At 60.8% G+C, this 12,784-nt stretch overlaps 1 protein-coding gene across 7 annotated transcripts in view; it reads left to right on the top strand.

The window, feature by feature from the left end:
• Positions 1 to 12,784, top strand: part of D2HGDH (D-2-hydroxyglutarate dehydrogenase) — a 22,311-nt gene extending 9,527 nt beyond the window's left edge. For 2 of the 7 annotated variants that reach the window (XM_032428831.1, XM_032429195.1), the window contains exons 7-10: positions 1,653 to 1,796; positions 4,443 to 4,585; positions 7,900 to 8,065; positions 11,216 to 12,783. In XM_032428831.1, coding sequence (XP_032284722.1) covers positions 1,653 to 1,796; positions 4,443 to 4,585; positions 7,900 to 8,065; positions 11,216 to 11,475 — 713 coding nt within the window. In that variant the 3' untranslated portion in view covers positions 11,476 to 12,783. Of the gene's footprint in view, positions 1 to 1,652; positions 1,797 to 4,442; positions 4,586 to 7,899; positions 8,066 to 8,678; positions 8,932 to 9,003; positions 9,044 to 11,215 lie in introns of those variants that run through there. The other 5 variants (XR_004302353.1, XR_004302350.1, XR_004302354.1 and 2 more) reach the window with 5 other exon arrangements.

The following is a 12,784-nucleotide window of genomic DNA, read 5'->3' as shown; positions in this document are numbered from 1 at the left end:
TCCCTACTATCCCCGCCCTGTCCCTGCTATCCCCCACCCTGTCCCTCACTGTCCCTGTCCTGTCCCCCGCCCTGACCCCGCTATCCCCCACCCTGTCCCCTGTGCTGTCCCCGCCCTGTCCCCTGCTGTCCCTGTCAGTGCGCACCGTGCATTCTGTGACTTTCCAGCATGGGGAGCCCTCTTGACCCCACAGGACTCCCCAGCTGCCCCTCGGGTCCTCTGCTTCCAGACTGTGAACGTGGGCTTGTCTCTTTCTCCTCTGAGTCCGTGTCCTGCCTCGTCTCCACTCGGAGCCTGTCCTCTTCTGTTAGTTCAGAAGCTGTGGAGACATCCACTCTTCTAGAGGTCACCGCGGGTGACTCAACTCCCAGTCCCTGCGTTCGGTGCGTTCAGCGGTGTCTGAACCCACAGCAGGATGCAGGATCTTACGGTCTCTAATCTCTCGGCTGTAATTATTGTTTTCCTACAAACGTGCCGTTCCCTCCGCTCGGCGTGCCTTTCTGCCCTGGGACCGTGCTCCCTGTAAGCCCGGTCTCTGCCGGCCCGTCCGAAATGCCTTCACTCCCCTCGCTCCTGGAGACACTGTCGCACAAGCCGGGCTGCTGAAGATCATCCCGCGTCCTGCGCTTGCGCGGTGGGTCGTAGGGAGGCCCGCCGCCCTCCGCGGCCGCTGCTCCCAGTGGTTCTGGCGCTTTGTTCTTTAGTGACTTTAAAGATTATCTCTTTATCTTCGGCCGTCTGTGGTTGGGGTATGTTGCCTGTGAGCGCACATTTTTACCTCGGATCTTTTGAGCCTCCTAAGCCTGTGTCTTGGTGTCTCGTCAGTTCAAGTCTGCGCCGTCTTCCTCCCCCTTGAGGACTGTGGTTGGACCCACGACACAGCTTTGCAGTCCGTCCTCTTAATCTCTCTCCCACGGATTCCACCCTTTTACACCCGCGTCGCGTTCTGGGTAGTTTCCCGTCTGTTTTCCGTTTGCCAGCGTTCCCGTCAGCTGTGGCCCCCAGGCGGCCGAGCCCGCCACGTCCAGCCCCACGTTCCAGCCGTGGGACCTCCACGTGTTCCTGGGTGTGCAGAGTAGGCCTCTGTGCCTGGCCTTGCGCTCTGCGGACACACTCCCCTGACGCCCACAGGGCCAGTCAGCGTGTCCCATCTCGGCCCGGAAGACCCTGCACGTCCCACCCCCTCCCCAGTGCAGGGTCGGTCTCCTGGGCCCTTCCCATCTGCCCCTGGCCACTGCATGGCCAGCTCCCCGGGCCTGGGGCGCCTCAGAGACTCTCCTTGTTCCGTAAGTTGAGTGACTCACCCAGGGCTGCTGGAAACCCAGTGCTCGCTGTGCTGAGAGAAACGTGGTGAAGCCATTGGCCGGCGTGGCCCCGTCTCTGGCCCCGTGTCTGCGCCACGGCCCCTCTGGTCCCGCCACCTTCCTGAGCGCCCTGGGTTCTCAGACGAGCGTTTCCTCCTTGATCAGCACTACCCGTGACGTGCGTGCCGCTGACCAGCGGGTGTCCCTGTGGGGTGCTCTGCTGCTCGGGCCGCCCCACTCGCCAGGAGCCCACCCGCCGGGGCCGCTTGGCGCAGCTGCTCTCCAGGGAGCCCTGGGGGGTCCGGCCGGGCTTGGGTGCTTGTGCCTGAGGTCTGGCTGTCTTTGCAGGTTGCCCAGGCTTTGATGAGGTTTTGCAGACCTTCAGCAGCTGCAGGGGGCTGCTGGGTGAGATCCTGTCCGCCTACGAGTTCATGGACGCCGAGTGCATGCGGCTGGTCACGCACCACCTGCGCCTCACCAGCCCGGTGCAAGGTACTGGCCCCCCGTGGGCGGGCGGCACCCGCCGCTGCCCTCACGCCCGGCTCGTGGGGCCTGCTCACGGGCCGGCAGTCCTGTCCGCAGAGTGGGGGGTGGCAAGGAGCAGCCTGCGCAGCTCCGGCATCGCAGTAACCGACGAGCGTGTGGTTCTCTGACCCGCGTCGTGAACGTGCCCCCAGAGCTGGTTCAGTGGGTGCTGCCAGGGTCTCTGGGAAGCCACAGTGCGCCGGTCAGAAATGCTTCTCTTCGGCCAAGGGGGGCCACCCCTCCATGGAGGCTCGCAGGGCGTCCTTGCACGTTAGCCGACAGAACGCCGGCTCAGCGTTCCAGAAAGCAGTTTGGCATCACGCACCTGGAGGACAGAAACGTTCCGCTGTGGATCTTGGTATTTCCACTTCTGAGATCTTCCTACAGAAACGGTGGTGGTTTTAGCGCAGGCGATCCCGGCAGACGCCACAGACTGGGGCGTGCGCACAAGACGCTTGCTTCTCGCGGTCCTGGAGGCTGGGAGTGTGAGATCGTGGGGCGGCTTGGCTGGTTTCCAGTGCGGCCGGCCGTGTCCTTGCCGTGTGCTCACCTGGCCTTTGTGTGTAGGGAGATCAGTGGTGCCTCTTCCTCCAAAGTGGGCAGCAGTCCTGTGGGATCAGGGCCCCACCCTTACGGCCTAATGTAATCTTAATTACCGCCCTACAGTCACATTGGGAGTGGGTGAGAGCTTCACTGTGGGAATTCGGGGGGAACACAACTTAGTCCTTAGCAGTCATAAATACGGAAAGATCTTTACACTCTGAATTTTTAATGAGGTGCTGCTTTTAGTACGGGAAGCCAGGAAACAATCTAAATATCCAGTAGTAAAGAAATAAGGTATGATACAATCACTGGAAAGATGGGGGGCCCATGGGCGGATGGAGGGTCCCTGCATGGACAGCATCCCTGGGCAGATGGATGGTCCCTGCGTGGACAGCATCCCTGAGTGGATGGAGGGATCCTGCGTGGACAGCATCCCTGGGTGGATGGAGGGACCCTGCGTGGACAGCATCCCTGGGTGGATGGAGGGTCCCTGGGCGGATGGAGGGTCCCTGGGCAGATGGAGGGACCCTGCGTGGACAGCATCCCTGGGTGGATGGAGGGTCCCTGGGCGGATGGAGGGTCCCTATGTGGACAGTATCCCTGGGTGGACAGAAGGACCCTGGGTGGATGGAGGGTCCCTGCGTGGACAGCATCCCTGGGTGGATGGAGGGTCCCTGCGTGGACAGCATCCCTCGGTGGATGGAGGGACCCTGGGTGGATAGAGGGTCCCTGTGTGGACAGTATCCCTGGGTGGACAGAAGGACCCTGGGTGGATAGAGGGTCCGTGTGTGGACAGCATCCCTGGGCAGATGGAGGGTCCCTGCGTGGACAGCATCCCTGGGCAGATGGAGGGTCCGCCACCCAGTAGAGGCCACCCTACTGTCCCAGGCAGGTTTCAGCGTGCAGATCTCTTTGACTGTGGAAGCAGACAGGAAGGAGCGTTGTCGAAACATGCTCGGTTGCTATATTTTGCAAGCGGGCAATTTGTTTTTTCATTTTTATTTGTCTTTGTTTTCCAAATTCCCTTTTATAACCATGTTTTACTTTTGTAATTGGAAAAGGAGCCAATCGAAATTAAAACCCTCCCAGTGTTTTCTAGGACATAAGATAAATTAAAGAGCAGAATTTGCATTTCAGCATGGAAAAATGCTGATATCTGGAAAACATTTGTTCTCTTTATAGTAGGACAGGTTTGTAGTATTTTTCTGGAAGGCACTTTTAATGTAGTGCTAAAAGGAAGAGCTGTGCATTTGGTGAGTTTTCACTGATTTCAATAAGTTAAAAATAAATTCACAGTACCCTTGAAAAATAAACAGGCTTAACATTTTTTGATAGTTCCTAAAACATTTTTTTTAAACTTTAAAAAAGATACGTTGGGTAAAATCATGCCTTTTTGCATGTTGCGCTATGCATTATGGGCATCACAGGCCGTCCTGGGCACGGGGGCCTCTCCTTCAGCCCATGGCCTCCCCACCACCGTGGTTTGGTGAGGACGCTCCTCGCCCACAGCCCCGTGCAGGTGCCCATGGCGTCGCTCAGGGTGGTTCGTATGTTTTTGGGGAGTGCTGTTTCTCTTCCAGTGAAAGACCTATTTTTATTTATTTTATTTTATTATTTTTTTAGTAATCTCTACACCCAGTGTGGGGGTTGAAGTCACAACCCTGAGGTCAAAAGTCACACTCCTCCCACTTAGCCAGCTAGGCGCCCCATGAAGGATCTGTTTTTATTTTTATATTTATTTGAGAGAGCGAGTGAGCGCACACTAGAGCGTGGGGAGGCGTAAAAGGAGAGGAACAAGCAGACTCCCTGCTGAGTGTGGAGCCTGACGGGCTTGATCCCACGACCCTGAGATCACGACCCGAGCTGAAGCCAGGAGTCGGGTGTGTAACCGACTGAGCCCCCCAGGTGCCCCATGGAAGACCTATTTTTAAGCCATTGGAGATAAAGCCTGGACCGAGCCTTCCTGCTCCGTGGGCCGCACGAGGGCCGTCAGAGACGCTCAGCCAGGCCGGCCCAGACCCCTCCTAGCTCTGTCCGATGGCCTCTGTTCACCCATTCTGTGCCTTCCAGAAAGTCCGTTCTATGTCCTCGTCGAGACCTCAGGCTCCAGACCGGAGCACGATGCTGAGAAGCTGAGTGACTTCCTGGAGCAGATGCTGAGCTCCGGCCTGGTGACGGACGGGACCCTGGCCACGGACCAGGTGAAACTCCAGGTGCGTGGGCGCTGCTGGCGCCTCCTCGCGTCCCTTGCGCCCAGCTGGTCCAGGACATCTGCGCGGGGCCCCGTGTCCAGCTCGGAGCGTGTGGTGTCTGAACGTGAGCAGGGGTCCTGCCTCTTGGGAAATGTACTTTGGGTCTCGTCATTATCAGCAGTATTTTATTTTATGAATTTGATTTAATTTAATTTAATTTTTTATTTACTTTTTTTTTTTTAAAGATTTTATTTATTTATTTGAGAGAGAGAGTGAGAGACAGAGAGATCATGAGCAGGGAGGAGGGGTAGATGGAGAAGCCGGCTTCCCGCGGAGCAGGGAGCCCAATGCGGGACTCGATCCCGGGACCCTGGGATCATGACCTGAGCTGAAGGCAGACGCTTAATTGACTGAGCCACTCAGGCGCCCTTATTTTTTATTTACTTTTTAAAAAACATTTATTTGAGGGCGCCTGGGTGGCTCAGTTGGTTGGGTGTCTGCCTTCGGCTCAGGTCATGATCCTGGAGTCCCGAGATCGAGTCCCGCATGGGGCTCCCTGCTCCGCGGGGAGCCTGCTTCTCCCTCTGACCCTCCCCCCTCTCATGCTCTCTCTCTCTCTCAAATAAATAAATAAAATCTTAAAAAAAAAAAGGTTTATTTATTTGAGAGACAGTGTGTGAGCGTGAGTTGGAGGGAGGGGCAGAGGGAGAGAACGTCAGACTCCCTGCCAAGCGTGGAGTGTGATGCAGGATTCCATTTCACAACCCTGAGATCATGACCTGAGCCGAAACCAATAATTGGACACTTAACTGACTGAGCCACCCAGTGGGAGCCTCCGTGACCATCCTGGGGGGTCTGGGGTGCCGGGAGCCCCCGTCACCATCCTGGGGGGTCCAGGGCGCCGGGAGCCCCCGTTACCATCCTGGGGGGCCCGGGGCGCCGGGAGCCCCCGTCACCATCCTGGGGGACCTGGGGCGCTGGGAGGCACTGTCCCATATTTGTGCACCGTGGTCCGTGGGGCTGTGGTGTGAGAGTGGCCAGCTGGGGCAGGGTTGAGGGAGGACGTGCGTCTGGGCCAGGGCTGTATGTGAATCTGGGCGCCCCCGGGCGTGAGTGGGGAGCCGGGTCTCAGGGTGGCTCTTACGGTGGACCTGTTGGGTTTCCTGGTGTACCTTGTTATTTTTTTTTTTTTTTTAAAGATTTTTTATTTATTTATCTGAGAGAGAGAATGGGAGACAGAGAGCATGAGAGGGGGAGGGTCAGAGGGAGAAGCAGACTCCCCACTGAGTGGGGAGTCCGATGCGGGACTCGATCCCGGGACTCCAGGATCATGACCTGAGCCGAAGGCAGTTGCTTAACCAACTGAGCCACCCAGGCGCCCCTCCTGGTGTACCTTGTTATTAAACCTTCTTCTTCACGGTTGTTTTGTGAGTTTAGTAAATACTAAGTCAGGAGTTCCAGCGCTGTCGAGGCGCGTCCAACCCCACCTGCAGACGAAGGGCCTCACGCCGCGGCCTCGTCCTGTTGGGGAGTGAGGACCTGTCTCCCCGCCCTGCCCCCACCGCTCCGTTGTCCCCACTGGGTGACCTCCCCGCTGGAGGAGGACCAGGCAGGGCGTGGGGCTGTGTCCTCCGGGTGTCCCGTGAGTCTCCCGCAGTGTTGTGCAGGCCACGCCAGCCGGAGGGACGTGGGCAAGTCCTTCACTCCCAGGACGGGCTCGGTGCTGTTCTCTGCTGCCAAAGACGCGTAACTGCGTCTCCACATTTGTCTCTGTTTCTTCCGAAATGTGCTGCGTGTCGGCAATGGGAGTGAGGAGCAACCCCGGGCCTTGGGGGCAGTAAGGACAGGCTCCCCGCTGCGCGCTGGCCCGTGCCTGGTCCCGTCTCCACCAGAAGGAAAGCTGGTGCTCCAGGCTTGGGCTGGGGGCTGGCGGGCAGTGCTGCCCAAGGCTCGTCAGCCACAGCGAGTCCCAAGAGCCGGCTGCCCGGGGTGGGCGGCAGCATGGGGCTGCGCGGGCACCCACGCTGGTCCCTGCTCGGTTCGGACCGCTGACTCCACAGTGGCGTGCTCCAGCGGCCCCGGCACACTGGAGGAGCTGGGCCGGCTCCCCTCGCAGATGGCGTTGCCCTGGTAGGCAGGACGTGGCATGGTGGTGGCCGGGGGACATTCCCGAAGGGGCCTTTGAGCAAAGATAGGAGGGAAGCAGGAACAAGCCTCAAGGATACCTTTGCAGGAGCACAGGGGCCCCGAGGGGCTTGTGCCTGCCCGGTTCCAGAGCATCCGGAGATGGTGGGATGAGCAGAGAGGGTGGGTGGCAGGCAAGGGACGAGCAGGTCTGTGGCCGCGGTAGCATGTGGCAGATGTGAATGGACGGGGAGGAGCCTGTGGGCGGCAGGACGGCCCTGCAGCGCTCCAGCTTGGGTCCAGCGGCGAGGCGAGCTGTGCGGGGTCGTCACTGGTCTGGCTGTGTGAGGAAGGTGGCGGGCGGGAGCCGCTGAAGGTTGGGCGCAGAGAGTTGGGGAGAGGGCACAGAGGGACCTCGCAGTGACCCCGAAAGCTGATGAGAGAATCGGGGAAACCAGACACTGGCGGGTGTCCGTGGCAGTAAGGGGTTCTTGCTGCTCTTCTGGGGGCGGTCCTGGCTCTGTGCGCGTGTGGAAAAGCAGGAGGAACCAGTGCTTCCCGCGCTGGAACTTTGCCGTGACAGTTCCTGACTCGGGGGACACGTGGAGGGCAGGACGGGCCAGCCCCACAGCGGAGCAATGGCGCATGCGGCTCTGTTTCCTCCGCTCCGTGACCAGGACTTCAGGTGTCCACCATGACCGGTCATCCAGCCGAGCCAGTAAACCACGGCGGCTTTGTCTGGAAGGGCAGTGATGCGATGAGCCCCCGCTCCCCAGGCCCCTCAGCGCCCCGCGCCACCCTCATGTTCCTGCTCCAGCTGCCAGCACCCCTGCCCGCCCGCAGCCTGTGTGTGGCTTGGGCAGCCCAGGGCCCCGCGGCCCCGTCCCTCTGTCTGTTCCCTGCCCGACTCTGCCGTCACTCAGGTTCCCTCACCGACCGGCGGCCCCGACCATCACTCAGAGTGTCCTCCGTCCTCCTGGAGAGGGGCCGTCGGTGTGTCCTGGGGTGAGCCGTGGCCGCTTTCTGGGGCCTCGTCCAGTATGGACTCTTGGATCAGAGCCCCATGCTTGTCACAACACAACATTGCAGTCACCTGGAAAGTTCCGTCGTGACCTTCCCGGTCACCCCAGGCCACCAGCGTTCTAACTGCTGTCAGCACAGACACCCTCACGGTGCTCCCTTTGACTTTGTCTGTTTTCTGTCCATCCTAGGCGCTGTGGGCCCTGAGGGAGAGGATCTCGGAGGCGCTGAGCCAGGACGGCTACGTGTACAAATACGACCTCTCCCTGCCCACCGAGAGGCTCTACGACCTCGTGCCCGACCTGCGCGCCCGCCTTGGCTCACGGGCCAAGCACGTGGTGGGCTATGGCCACTTGGGTGAGCCGTTCTGGGGTCGGGCGGTGATGGGGGATCCTGGTTGTTGGGAGAACCCTAATCGTCTTCATGGTTCTTTGGGTATTTTGGAAAGGACCTCTGACTGGCCGCCGCAGTGCCCTTCCCTCGGCCTGGCCTGCGGTATCGCTGACGAGCTCCCTCCCCCTGCCCCTCACCAGCTGGAAGCGTTTTATTTTTTTTATTTTTTATTTTCAAGATTTTATTTATTTGCGAGAGAGAGAGAGAGAGCATGAGCAGGGGGAGCAGCAGGCAGAGGGAGAGGGAGAAGCAGGGGGTGCAGGGCAGTGGAGGACCGGCATCTTCCAAGGGCCGGGGGCGGGGAGGGGAGGCCGCGGGCCAGCCTTCCTGCTCGTGGGGCAGAGTACAGCCTGTGACGCTGGCGGCGCCCGGGCGCCCGCTGGGCACGTCAGGAGCGGGTGCCGTGTGTGTCGGGAGCTTCTCCGGCGTCTGGCGGGGCCACTGGGCTGGTTTCCCTGGGGTCAGCGAGGCTGTGTCCCGGCGGGCCCCTTGCGCAGGTGGGGCTGTGGTCCGGGGGTCGCCCGGCTCGGCCACAGCCCTCTGCATCGTTTGGTCTGCGTGCCTGTGTTCTGTGCAGGGTTTTCCCCGGCCTCGTCCTGGGCTGTAGCGTCCTGTAGGTCCCTTCCCCGTGTCCATGCTGGACGCCATCATCACCCCACAGCGGCGTGACCGTGGTCTCTCCCTTGGGCCCGAAGGGTCTGACTGGTTGGCGTTACCGCCTCCTTGGCCATCTGGCGGGAGCTGCGGTGAAGATTCAAGGCTGAAGGTTTGTGCGCTGTGCATCCTGCGGGCGCCGGCCACGGAGCGGCGGTCAGCAGTCCGCACGATGGTGACAGGCTGCGTCCTTCTTTTTTTTTTTTTTTTTTTTTAATTTTTAAAGTTTTTTTTTTTTTATTTGACAGAGAGAGACCCAGCGAGAGAGGGAACATGAGCAGGGGGAGCGGGAGAGGGAGAAGCAGGCTTCCCGCGGAGCAGGGAGCCCGACGTGGGGCTCGATCCCAGGACCCTGGACCATGACCTGAGCTGAAGGCAGACGCTTAACGACTGAGCCACCCAGGCGCCCCCATTTTTTATTTATTTTTTAAAAGATTGTATTTATTTGAGAGAGACAGAGCATGAGCAGGGGGAGTGGGAGAGGGAGAAGCAGGCTTCCCGTGGCGCAGGGAGCCCGATGCGGGGCTCGATCCCAGGACCCTGGACCATGACCCGAGCGGAAGGCAGACGCTTCACCAGCTGAGCCACCTGGGTGCCCCTCTTGGGGCGTATTTTGGTTCTGTTTTCCACCCCGGGTGGCGGTGCTGGTGTTACGTGGCTGTGTTGGTCGAGGCTCAGCCACGCCGGCGTCCCTCTTTGGTGCCGCGGCCTCTGCCTGAGTCTCAGCCTCGTTTCCCGTCTGCGGGGCGGGAGGTGACAGAGCTCCACGGGTTTCATTTGTCGGCAGTGTTACTTCTGTTGCTCAGGCTTTCTTCGACCCGAACGCTCCGCGGTGCTGACTTGCCGTGTTTTTCTTCTCTCCCGCGTCACTGGTTTGTCTGGGTGAGCGTTTGTGTGTCCGCCCGGGCGCCGTGGGGCGGTGGCGGTAGCGGTAGCGATGGCTCCGCCTGTCCCCCTCCCCCCAGCCCTGCGGCTCCCCGTCCGCTTTCCCTGCTGCCCAGCTCTGACTGCACCCTGCATTCAAATTTCTCTTCGTGTCGCTTATCTCTGCCGTGAGTAACACCCATCGAAACCTGTTTGTCGACTTCGACCTTTCGGTGATTGGTATTTTCTATTTCTGGGAAGTTGGTTGAGATGTTTAAGATGTTTGATCTTCTTTATCTCTTATTTCTGTAAACATGAAGCATTTGTGCCCTTTTTCTGGAAATTGCGGGATCTGAAGCCTTTGTGGGTCAGGTTTGCTGGCTCTTGCTCGTGGTGGCTGCTTTTCTTGTGTGCGTGGAGTTTTTGGCGTGGGCTCGTGTATCTCAGGGCTTTGTCTGTGGGGACTACTTGAGGCCTGGGTCGGAGGTGATTTGCTTGTGCAGGGGGTGCGAGTGGGGGTGGGGACCGGGGTCCCGCCTGCTGGAACCTCTCCCATCTTCATGTTCCAGCTCAGGGTCCGTGGGACCGCCGAGGTAGTGGGAATTCTAGCCGGACCCTGGGCAGGCTGGCTGATGGGTGTGCAGGCCCCTCCGCGGGGGGTTTGGACCTCTGCCCTCAGGTAGCAGCGGTACGCTCCGGTGGGAGGGGGCTCCCCCTTGTGTTCCCTACATCTGACAGGCCCGGAGGGAGGTGGTCACTGGGTCAGAGGCCCCAGGCCTGCCCCCTGTGTTGCCCTGGGGTTTGCTCTGTTTGCTGCAGCCTCGAGGAGCCCCTCCTGTTGGCTAACGAGGCTCTCTGCCCCTCACGGTGGGCAGCAACTCTCCCTGGGCCCGACCCCCATCTGCTCGTCCCTTCCCACCTTCCTGACCTCTGAGTGTGGGAGCGGGGGCCTCCTGTCCGCATCTGCACTTGCTCTTGCACTGAATGTTCGCCTCCCGGGTGAGGGCCTCACTACAGGCCTGTCTGCCGGGGCCCACGGAGTCCTGCCCCCCTCCTCTGCCGGCCAGACAGCAGCCAGCTATCACGGCCCCGGCCCTGGGTCTCCTGCCCGCCTTGCCTTGGCTTCATCCTGTGTCTCGTCATTGCTTTGGGGCCCCCGAGGGGGTGCACGTGGGCGGTGAGCCAGGCCGTCCACAGAGCCAGAGCCAGGGCGTGTCTGGATATCTCAGCAAGGCCAGAGAGCACGGGGCCAGGGCTTTGCAGTGGGCATTGGCGGGCACATGGAGCTGTCTGCAGAGGCTGCCGTGGGCACTGGTGGGAGGTGTGGGTCTGGTGATAGCCCATGGGTGTGGTCTGGGCCCAAGACGCTCACTGGCCGGGCGGGTGGTCGGTCACTGTGAGCTGGGAGCCTCAGAGGGGCCGTGCAGGTAGAGGGGAGGACTTGGAGTGGTCACCAACAGGCCACTTCGGTCACTGCAGGCCAGTGACCAGTGGCACGAGGCGTGGAACCAGGCGTGAGGGCAGGGCAGGACTGGGGCCTGTCAGGGAGGGGGTCTCCGCCTGCCCGGCCTGACCCAGGGGTCCCTGTCCCTGCAGGGGACGGTAACCTGCACCTCAATGTGACGTCAGAGGCCTTCAGCCCGTCGCTGCTGGACGCCCTGGAACCCTACGTGTACGAGTGGACGGCCGGGCAGCAGGGCAGCGTCAGCGCTGAGCACGGCCTGGGCTTCAGGAAAAGAGGCGTCCTCAGCTACAGCAAGCCGCCCGAGGCCCTGAGGCTCATGCAGCAGCTCAAGGCCCTCCTGGACCCCCAGGGCATCCTGAACCCCTACAAGACGCTGCCCGCCCAGGCCTGAGAGGGCCTGCGGGGTCAGCAGGAGACGCAGGAGGGGCCTTGGCCCGGCTCTGGTGTTGCCTGTGGCGGTGGGCCTGCAGGGTTGGGGTGAGCTCGGGGGTCTCCGTGCCGTAGGGCAGCAGCAGGTGGGGTGGTCCAGCCACCAGTTGGAGGGGCCCAGTCGGCCCCCAGGCGGGATTCTTCCTGGCTGCCCTGGCAGTCCTGTTGGGCTGTCTGGTCTGCTCTCTCAGTCTCTGCGCGGGCACTGTCCACCCCTCTGCCCGCTGAGAGAGGGCCTCCTGCTGACGTCCTGGGGGGGCCGGGTGGGCAGGGAGACCAGGCCACATGACGCTCTGCGGTGGGCTGCAGCTGTGGGAGGGGGCATACGTGGTCCCGTCACTGGGTCCCCCACGCAGTATGCGTCCCTGGCGGAGGCGATGAGCTCCGTGGGAGAGTGTGGGGTCCGTCCCAGAACTCTCACCGATGGCCTGGGTCACCGGCGGCTTTGGGCCAGAGTGACAGGGATGGTCTCCACCCTGTAAGGCATGGTTCCCCTATTTTCTAGAGGACCCATCCATCGGCAAGCCAGTTGTCGGAGTTAGTCATTAAGGGCTCACCCTGTTGGTTTGCAGTGATGTGTCTGCACTCCCGCTTCAGCATCCAACATCCTGGGCCAGGGTGAGAAGCCCTGATGTGCCCGAGAGGGTGTGTGCCGCGGGGCGGCTTGGCGCACACACCGCACCCTGACCCGCTCCCCGCTGTTGCCCAGGCTGGGGCCGCTCCTGGGGCTGTGGAGAAGGTCCAGACACGTGCTCTCTCTCGGCTGTAATGAGCTTCCAGTAAAATGGGAATGAATCATGACGCTCTCCTTGCTTCTGTTACTAGAAAAGTCTCGTGAAGCCCGTGGTGAGGGGCCTGCAGGTGCCTGTTCCCTGAGCACTGGGACACTGGGGGCGACACAGTGACCCCTGGCCCCACTCCTTCCTCTGCTCCCATCCCCGCACCCGACTGACTTAAAACCCCATGGGCTTGGCCTCCTGAGGGTTTCCTGGAGCTGTGGGAGGCGGTTCGTGGTGGTGGTGTGCACTGGGGGTGTTGAGGCTGTCAGCGAGTCGGAGGACTGTGGAGAATGAACATGCATGACATCGTAAAAGGCGGAAGATTTTAGGTGTCTTCTGCGAGAGTAGGGGGGACTTTAAGGTCCAGTGACTGGGGGTCCCAGGGAGGAGGTGGCAGGAGGAACCTCCATTTCCCTGGAGGATGAGCTGGTTCCCCAAATGTCAGAATGTGAAGTGGCCCACTCGTGGGGCACGCCCTGCAGAATCCACCTG

The sequence above is a fragment of the Phoca vitulina genome, unplaced genomic scaffold, assembly GCF_004348235.1.
Source record: "Phoca vitulina isolate PV1807 unplaced genomic scaffold, GSC_HSeal_1.0 scaffold1, whole genome shotgun sequence".
Taxonomy (NCBI): Eukaryota; Metazoa; Chordata; class Mammalia; order Carnivora; family Phocidae; genus Phoca; species Phoca vitulina.
Note: the sequence above shows the minus strand (reverse complement) of the source record. Positions and strands in the feature narration are given on the sequence as shown.